General features: G+C 34.0%; 1 protein-coding gene across 15 annotated transcripts; it reads left to right on the forward strand.

Moving 5' to 3' along the window:
* Window positions 4,729-7,255, forward strand: LOC109850141. Of its 15 annotated transcripts, none has more exons than XM_020420074.1 (7): window positions 4,729-5,061; window positions 5,766-6,044; window positions 6,119-6,166; window positions 6,249-6,351; window positions 6,438-6,490; window positions 6,596-6,994; window positions 7,075-7,255. In XM_020420074.1, the coding sequence occupies exons 1-5, from the start codon at window positions 5,023-5,025 to the stop codon at window positions 6,449-6,451; spliced, it is 483 nt and encodes a 160-aa protein (XP_020275663.1). In that variant the 5' UTR covers window positions 4,729-5,022; the 3' UTR covers window positions 6,452-6,490; window positions 6,596-6,994; window positions 7,075-7,255. The 15 variants fall into 15 exon arrangements, 2 of the variants coding, with proteins under 2 accessions (XP_020275663.1, XP_020275662.1); XM_020420073.1 differs by having other exon boundaries at window positions 4,732-5,061; window positions 6,615-6,994; XR_002249359.1 differs by having other exon boundaries at window positions 4,739-5,927; window positions 6,615-6,688; window positions 6,929-6,994.

Below are 10,115 nucleotides of genomic sequence, written 5' to 3' on the forward strand. Positions count from 1 at the left end.
GAGTTTGATTTTGTGAAATCAATTTCACAAGAGCTAGAAGAGATCATCACTTGGTATTTGAGCTTCAATCCATCTCTCTCTCTTGTCATCTATAGAAGTTTTCCTAAACTCAATTCTAGCTTTTATTTATAATTATTTATTGATTATCATTTCTATTAAGCTATTTATAATTATTTATTGATTATCATTTCTATTAAGCTAGTATTTACATTTGAGTTTAGTTGATTTTATTTCACTCATTGTTTACACACACCCACTTGAGCTTATTGTATTTTCATACATAGTATGTAACATTGAGTGTGAGCCTACATTGAGTTCTCATCTATTGTAGAGAACAAATCATTTATTATATTGTGAGATTGCTCATCTATTGTAGAGAACAAATCATTTATTATATTGTGAGATTGTAAAGTTTTCGGTGAGCTAGAAAATCGAATGAGAGTGTGAGGTGTGAACGTTGATCGGTGAGCGTTGAAAACCGACATTGTGAGATGTAAACGTTATTCGGGTGAACGTAGAAAACCCGATTGTGATAGTGGATTTCTCCCCGGGAGTGGGGAGCAGAGACGTAGGACGGAAGGTCCGAACTCCGTGATCATTTGAGTGTGTTTGAGTTGTCATTGGCGCATTTGCTTATGCATTTATCTTATATCGCCATTGCCTATTACTCTTGTATATTTTGCCCTATCACTTTTATAGTTTGATTATATCACCATTATGTTAGTTTATATATCCTTGCATATATTTTTATCATATAGAATATATCTCATTGTTCATATTACTTATCCTAGCTCACATATCATGTTGTATTTCATACTTGCTAGGATAACTTGTTAATAAGTTTTAATTAGCATACAATCGGATTAGATTAGCATAAGACCCTAATTACCCGCCCTCTAGGGTCTAACAAGTCCCACTCTTCATCTTCACGGATCATCGGAAGAAGAAGGTTATACATTCCTAATTAGAAGAAACTCTATTTTCTATCCTACAACATTTGGATACAGTTCGTATCTAGGATTTTTTGTATTTAAACTACCTTGTACTCTTTTTGGTAATTAATGAACAGGGATTATCCCTTGTTTTTATATAAAAAAAAATTATATACAACTTACTTCCCTCATATATAATAAAGCATTACTTCTTCCATGCTACGCCATTGCTCTTGAATTTCTTTGTAGACCCTTTCTCTTTTATTTAAGTTCCTTGAAAATTTATAAAAAATATTTTCAGTCTTCAGTCTTCACTCTTTTTAAGAAACCTTTAAGAAATAATATTACTTTAAAAATTAAATTAGTTACGTTTTCCTTTTCAACCACCTTTTCTATATCATACAATACGCAGAAAGAATACCTTTAAAACTAATAAATTATTTAATACTTTTGAGATGTTAAAAATAGATTTGTGATATCTATCCTAATTTATGATATCTTCAAAAAATTTAACTCCATTTTTTTTTTGAATTATAGATAAATACCAGAAGATCTAAAATTCAAACTTTCTCAAGAAATGCATTCTCCTCTACCATTTCGCTGGCAACTCATGTGCGCTCATGTATGCATTTTGTTTTTACGAATGGTTATAAATAGTTCTATAATTATATTTGCCTTCCCTTTTTTCTCAAGTCATAAATTTTAGATTGTGCAATTTCAAAAATGTCATATTAACTATCCAATTTGGAAGTTCTTTGAAGCTTGGAATAAGCTTCGGTCAGGAAGTAAGCTTAGGCTCTTTGTTTTAGTTAGTAATTTGAAACTTTATAAGAATACTTGCTTTGTTTCTTCATAAAGCACTAAAGAGATACTGACTTGCGTAGAACAAGAAGTTAAAAAAAAAAGAGACTGTAGGCTCTTTGTTACAGGCAGGTTGAGTTTTGAAATGATGGAATGTACATTTCATTTTATTATTCAATATTAGTTTTTGGTATTCATTGCATGAAATTTAATTGGTCTTTAATATGCAAGTTATGATTGTGTTATCGTTAGTAATATTGTCAGTGAAAATTCTTACGACTAACAGAATTTTCTCAGTGAAATCTTTTTATAACTTCCTAAATTCCAGAGGGATATTTTCTCCTATCTACAAAGTTATTTGGTATACCGTCATTCCTAGCAAAGTTCGTATCTTTACTTGGCTATTATCCACTAATAGACTTAACACCAAGGATAATCTTCTGTTAAAAGGATGGCGGCGTGATTCAATATGCACTTTTTGTGGGATGGATTCAGAAACAAGAGATCATCTTTTCTTCTCATGTCCTATTTCAAATCAAGTATGGAAACACTTCAAAGACTATTGTTTACCTTTCCATTGGCCAACATCCTTTGAAGAGCTGCTACAAACTGTAGAGAATCTTCAAGGAAATAAGGGATATCTGTGGCGTACTATTTCTCTTCAGTGTGCTGGAATCTATGGATTGTAAGAAACAAATCCCTCTTTGATCAGATTAATTTCTCTTACAAGTCTATTATTAACTTAGCTATTTCTGGATTGCATGCTTGGATAGGTTTTGAAAGTGGATCTACTGTACAACGTCTATCTGCAAGGCTTGAAGACCATCCAATATTCATGGCTAGTGTTTGATGAGGTTTTGAAGAGGTTTTTGCCGGACTGATAGATAAGTTGTAGAGTTTTGTACATCAGCTAGATACTACACTCTATATTTTCATGTTTTTTTGTTGTTTATTATAGAAAGTCTAGTTTCTACTAATTATATGTATAGCTGGCTTTGGTTCTTCCATATATCTGTGTTTACGATGAATGACGGCAAGTCTCACTCTTCATCTTCACGGATCATTGGAAGAAGAAGGTTATACATTCCTAATTAGAAGAAACTCTATTTTCTATCCTACAACATTTGGATACAGTTCGTATCCAGGATTTTTTGTATTTAAACTACATTGTACTCTTTTTGGTAATTAATGAACAGGGATTTTCCCTTGTTTTTATATCAAAAAAAAAAAAGTTATATACAACTTACTTCCCTTCATATATAATAAAGCATTACTTCTTCCATGCTACGCCATTGCTCTTGAATTTCTTTGTAGACCCTTTCTCTTTTATTTAAGTTCCTTGAAAATTTATAAAAAATATTTTCAGTCTTCACTCTTTTTAAGAAACCTTTAAGAAATAATATTACTTTAAAAATTAAATTAGTTACGTTTTCCTTTTCAACCACCTTTTCTATATCATACAATACACAATACGCAGAAAGAATACCTTTAAAACTAATAAATTATTTAATACTTTTGAGATGTTAAAAATAGATTTGTGATATCTATCCTAATTTATGATATCTTCAAAAAAATTAACTCCATTTTTTTGAATTATAGATAAATACCAGAAGTTCTAAAATTCAAATTTTCTCAAGAAATGCATTCTCCTCTACAATTTCGCTGGCAACTCATGTGCGCTCATGTATGCAAATATTTGTTTTTACGAATGGTTATAAATAGTTCTATAATTATATCTGGCTTCCCTTTTTTCTCAAGTCATAAATTTTAGATTGTGCAATTTTAAAAATGCCATATTAAATATCCAATTTGGAAGTTCTTTGAAGATTGGAATAAGCTTCGGTCAGGAAGTAAGCCTAGGCTCTTTGTTTTAGTTAGTAATTTGAAACTTTATAAGAATACTTGATTTGTTTCTTCATAAAGCACTAAAGAGACACTGACTTGCGTAGAACAAGAAGTTAAAAAAAAAAGAGAGACTGTAGGCTTACAAAAAAAGACAGGCAGGTTGAGTTTTGAAATGATGGAATGTACATTTCATTTTATTATTCAATATTAGTTTTTGGTATTCATTGCATGAAATTTAATTGGTCTTTAATATGCAAGTTATGATTGTGTTATCGTTAGTAATATTGTTGAGCATATCTTAGTTTAATACAATTTGGCTCCTTGAAAATTTTAATACAATTATCCTTATACAATACAATAAAACAAACCTCCTGATGTGACATATTTGTATATAGACTTAGTTGTTAACCTCCTCCATAATCAAATAGTAAAATTCATATTTTGTTATCTTTTATTAAAATTATATAGCCCTCGACGTTCATTACCCTTCAAATTCTCTAAGCTTCTCTTCTCTAATTATATTGTACCATGCAGTTACATATTTTTCTTAGGCTCCTCTCTTTTGAGCATATTGCCACCATAAGATCTCTCTTGAACCTATATGATAATCTAATTATCTATTTTAAATCCGATTTTTATCTTAACTGACCTATACTGAGTATGCAAATAGACTTCACATTCATTTGTTGAATTCAGCTAATTATGAAATGTATTATGACTCTTTCATTATATCATTAGAAGTAAATTAAGAGGTTTCTCTCATAAATAATAGGATAGTAGAATCATAATATATTATTAGAGCGAAAAAAATTGCTATTGTAGAGCGGGCCAATATATGTTGAAGGAGAAAGTATTACCGTATTTACGCAGGTAAGAAATAATATTTTGTTTGTAAAAACTATTGGTAATGATGTTACCATTCCTAAGTTATATGTTACTTTAAAAGTGAAAAATATCTATAAAAATTAAGCATTTTTATATTTTACCACGTGCAATATACGTGCATTCCACCTAGTGTGTGGGGGAGACGGTTATTTTATTTTTATTATTTTTTTTTAAAAATTTCCACATATTCTAGACAGAAATTTCCGTCTAGCGTACGTTGAAATTTAAAAAAAAATTAAAGCGTCAAAACCCAGCCGCCCTTCTTTTTCCCCTCCCCCAAATCGAAATTTTCAGCGCCTCCCCACCCCCCAAATCCTCAACTCCTACTCCTCCCTCCACCGCCTCCCCCTCCTCACCCTCTCCCTCCTCAACCTCACCCTCGACCCCTCCCCCCACTCTACTCCCTCTCCCTCCACGGCCTCCACCACCAAAAAGCAATTTAGAAGCTCAAGATCGCCGGGGATCCAGCAAAACCTTCTTCCCCGTCGAATCCCGTCACCAGCTCTCCGGCCTCCGCTGCCCTTCCCTCTCAAAATCCGCGTCGTCGTCGTCGTCGGCCATGGCGAGCTGCGGCTATCACTCTCCTCAGTTCTCAGAGGTCAGGTTTCTCCATTACTCCAAATTACCAAACTGCCATCGGCCGAATACTTCCATTTTTCTTTGATTTTGGTCCTATATCCAAATGGGTATTCTGTTTTCTGTAAACTTTCGTGTTAATATGTAAGTTAGATGATAAAGTTGGAGTCTTTGATGATAAATTTGATGAGTTTGTGTTCTTTGTGTGAAGTTTGTGCGAAACCCCATTTTTAGGAGTTTACATTTGGATGGATTACTAATTGCATTGTTCTACTTTTTTTTATCATCAATTTGGTGTTTTATATATTTGCATTCATAGAGCCTACTGGTTGAGGCTTTCGGAGAATTAATTCATGTAGATTGAAGGGTAAATTTGCTTATCGCAATTGGATGTTTTGTTTTCTGTTTATTGTATTCTAGTACTCTAATCGATCATCAGTAAAGTGTAATGGTTATTGATCACAAAGAAAGTTTTTTGTTTCCTGTTATCGTTCACATATAATCGGTTTTTAAATATTGTCATGAACCAGTATTGTTAGTTCCGTAGGTTTGAAGTTAATTGTTATTTTTGTTGATGTATCTTAAATGAAGATGAGCATACCATTTCTCAGATCTCTAGCAAGGTATGCATTACCCCGCTATTGTTTCCAGTTGCCTTTCAGATTCTAGCATTTTCGTCGTCCTCCATTTGTACTTCATTGACACTTTTCGTTTTGCTACCGTCAGAAATTGGTATCATTACCAAAACATACAACAGATGGACAAGCAAAGCATTTTTTCACAAGAGATGATGGTAAATATAGTGGTTTCCATCTGTATTTGTCCGGAGACGAGAATTCCTTAGCTGGAAATATGATGGGAAATATAGCTGGAAAGATTCAGAGCTCGGTATGTCCCCTATGTGGTCTTATCTTCTTAATATATGTACAATTTTGTTGCACACATTGGGGGAACACACTCCTACTAGTAATACTGGAAATTTTGGCTATCAGTCGCATTTCGGAGGTAAGTTTTTCTCCTTTGCTATCTCTCGAGATTTCTCCTAACTATATATAACTAAGGGGAAAACACAAACTCAGATAAGACTGATAAAGGGTTGGAAGAACCTAGAGGATCAGTCTTCTCAGGTTGGCTTTGACACCGTAATGATTTATGTTAAGAGTTGAGAAAATTATCTTAGTATGGTGCTTATAATACAACTTGCATTAGATGATAGGTGTACTTTTGCCAACGCAAGCCTGGATCAGTCTTCAGAAGGATGGCTTGCCAATTGCTTATCCAATATTGACACGCATCGTAGTTCTGGTGAAATGTCAGTACAATTTCTATAACATGAGCTTATATCTACGTGTTTGTTACTTTCTTCATCCTAATTTTCAAGTCCAAATGTTGATGTAGGTCTTCGTTTATGAATGACTCTTTCATTTCCAATGAACAGGTCTAAGTTTCAGGTTAGTCAATGATATTGTTTCTTGTTGCATGGACCATAAGTTGAGTATATAGATCTATTTTCTTCTATTGTTGTTGTTTGAATGAAACTTTAACGCGATACATAGTCTAAAATTTTGTTATCAGATTAGTCTAAAGTTCGAGCATAGAAGCAGTAAAGGCTGAAATTATGGACCACCTTATGAGTGGCAAGTATACAAGTAAGCATTCTTATGCTTGTTTCCTGAATTATGGTTGGTAGCCTAATAACAGAACTTATGTGATGTACATTCATTTATGCAATACCCTTGGCTTTTCTTCATGGGGTACCTCGTGTTTATTACAAGGGTCGCCAAGGGGACTATTATGTCATGGTAACTGATAATAAACGTCCTAGTTATGGATTTCTTTCGTATTATGTTTATATATATGTTGCTATGATCACCCCGTTATTTGTATAGGTGATGGATATGTTGGGAGTCTATGGGATGTTTGGTATGGGATGTTTGGAATAATAACTCCTATGCGTGAGTATTTGAACCTCTTTTGTGAATTTCTTAAGTTACTGTTTGTGTAAGTATGTAATCTTGACTGTTTCTCTTTGCAGAATGTCAACAGAAATGGTTGCTTGTATTGCTATTGAAGCAATCTCTATTTTAGAGAAGATGCATTCTAAAGGGTAGGTCTGCTCTTTACGCTATGAAGATGCAGAATCTCAATTTATGTAAAAGTTTGTAAACAATTTATGTATCTCTTTATTATTTTGGTGAATGTATTATTTGAATATAATGGGATTTAATATTGAAATATAATTAGATTGTGTTGGATATGAATATAATTTTTTGTTGTTCAATATTGTGTACATATTGTGTACATACACTCAAAGTAGATTCTGCAAAAAAAAAAACTACTGTAGCATAGTATCCTAGACGGAAATTCCGTCTAGGATGCTCAAATTCCGTCTAGGATGTTTTTTAAAAATAAAAAAAATAAAAAAATTAATTTCCGTCTAGAATAAGTATTCTAGACGGACATTTCCGTCTAGAATACTTATTCTAGACGGAAATTTTTTCCGTCAAGGATGCATTATTCTAGACGGAAATTCCGCCTAGAATAATTCGTCTAGGATGTATTCTAGACGGTTTTGAATTCCGTCTAGAATATTCCGTCTGGAATGTATTCTAGACGGAATTTCCGTCTAGAATACTACATCCTAGACGGAAACATCCTAGACGCCTATTCTAGACGGAATTCCGTCTAGAATACACATTCTAGACGGAATTCTGAGTATCCTAGACGGAATTTTCCGTCTAGGATACCTTATTTTTTAGCAGTGCAATATGGTATAGCGAAAGGCCTTCATAGGCTAACAGTTTTGTTACTAAGCGATATTTATTTTATAGTGTTACTAACGATGTATTTGATAGTGTTACTAAAAATTTGATTATCTAGTTTTCTTTGAAGCATGAAAACTCGTTAGCTACATATTTAGCCACTCATATTGTCTAGAGATCCTTACATGATATGAAAATATTTTTTATATTAATAAATGAGTGGCTAGGAAGTTTGATGGACATCAACTTAAGTTGATAGGAGTCTTTCTCTCTCTCTCTCTCTCTCTCTCTCTCTCTATACATACATATATATATATATATATATATAATCTTCAATAATTGTTATTAGTCCCTTAAAAATCCTACAAATTCTTGCAAAATATTCTCTTTGTTTTCAATTAAGACCTGACCAAGGTTGCGTTAACTCCTAACCTAACACCTACAATCAACGAATTTCTCCTCTCTCTAATGTTTCAAATATTTGTGAAGCTCAATTTTGGATTAGAGTTCTTTTCTAACCATTAGAGAAGAACTCAAGCGAGTTTGGGGTTTTCAAGCGGGTATGGAGTTTAAACCTATTAAGAAATGAGTTCAGGAGCATAAAGAGTGGTAGGATGGTCATTTGCCTCCAAACATTAGAATTGACGGAATATTTCCCTCAAAACTAACATATGTTACCTATATGGAGCATTTTGCAAGACCTTGTAAATTTTAATGGACTAATATGCAATTTACAAGATTTGAGGGACTAATACGCAGTTATTGAAGATTTAATAATACTAAAAGGACAAATTTTCTAAATAGATCCTTTGTGAAAAATATTTACTATTTTCGACTTAGTTGCAACTTATTTATCTAATTTGATCTAGTTTTAGGCTTTTAGCCACGTCAGGAGTGTTGGTTGAAATTGGGTTGATTTGATAAATAAGTTCTATGAACTACATGAGATTGAGAATTTTGTGTAGTTTAGTAAAAAATTAAACTCTACAGGATTCTCAATCCCGTAGAATTTAGATCTCTATTGAACTCCATGGGGATTAATATTCCCGTGGATTTTATAGCCTACAAACTACACAATATTCACAATCTCATATACTTGGTCAAGTGGTTGAGAGATTAAAAGTTAAGTTATGAGTTAAAAATGCATGGTTTCAAATCTTAGCCAAAAATAAAATAATGTTGGCGATAATGAGATTCGAAATCAAGACCATTCGCGTAATTGAAGTCCAACTCTCTTGAAGTTAACCATTTAGTCGACTAACTTCGCGGGATTGAGAACATAGTGCCTAAAATTAGGTCGAAATTGCTAAATAAGTTGCAACTTAGTCGACTTTGGTGATTAAGTTTTTGAAAAGGTCTACTATGAAAATTTGTTTAAAAAAAAGAAAAAGAAAAAGAAAACCCTTCTACATTAGACCATCCACGTCACGAGAGAATAAACCGTGCGCCATCCCAACAGGTCATGTCCTCCTAAGGGGCACTCCCGTAATTCCCAACAATTCCGACGGAGCGTGGGCAGCACAAAGCCCAGTAATAAATCATCAAAAATAAAAAAATAAAAATAAAATCACCATTTTACCCAGCGCCGCTCTCGTCGATCACAATCGCACTCGCGCGCGCAAGAATCACAGAGAACTCAGAGCTCCTCATCGCTCGAGAGAGAGAGAGAGAGAGAATGTGGCGCTCTTTCGTGAACCGAGGCCTTCGCCTCTCGCCGAAGCACAACCTCTCGATCGCCTCAAGGTTTCTATCTACTACGGTAATCAAATCTCTCTCCTTCTCTCTTTATTCGGATCAGGGATCTGAGCTTCGGATCACGGCTCAGATCGATGATCTAGGGTTTCGATCCGCTTAAGAATTTATCCTTTCGATGTTTAGGTTGGGGATAGATCGGCGTACACGATTGTCGACCACACCTACGACGCCGTCGTCGTCGGAGCCGGCGGGCGATCGGGCTCTCGGAGCACGGATTCAACACGGCTTGCATCACCAAGCTGTTTCCTACTCGATCTCATACTGTTGCAGCTCAGGTGCGGTGATCCGTCACTTTTTACTTTATTATTTTATTTTTATATAAACACTATGGTCAGTAATTGATTGGGTTAATTAGATCGAAAACGTATTTGCTTGTTGATTTATGAGCGTAGTTGACGCCATATGTCATCTGATATTACATAGATCACTAGGCACTGACCTGGCGTCTAGGTCGATTTTTTAAAAAAAATTTTAATTTTTTTTTTGTTAAACTGGAAGCGGACGAGGTCATACTGAAAAGTCAGAGTCGGTGGAGGTGTTCGGAGTCGGTTGAAGTGGC

This window comes from Asparagus officinalis, chromosome 7 (genome assembly GCF_001876935.1).
Source record: "Asparagus officinalis chromosome 7, Aspof.V1, whole genome shotgun sequence".
Lineage (NCBI taxonomy): Eukaryota > Viridiplantae > Streptophyta > Magnoliopsida > Asparagales > Asparagaceae > Asparagus > Asparagus officinalis.

Bases quoted from the DNA above. Each gene is read 5' to 3' on its own strand.
- LOC109850141 (XM_020420074.1), top strand. From the start codon at position 5,023: ATGGCGAGCTGCGGCTATCACTCTCCTCAGTTCTCAGAG. The intron at 5,062-5,765 runs GTCAGGTTTCTC...TGCTACCGTCAG, and splicing joins ACTCTCCTCAGTTCTCAGAG to AAATTGGTATCATTACCAAA. The intron at 6,045-6,118 runs GTAAGTTTTTCT...ACACAAACTCAG, and splicing joins CTATCAGTCGCATTTCGGAG to ATAAGACTGATAAAGGGTTG.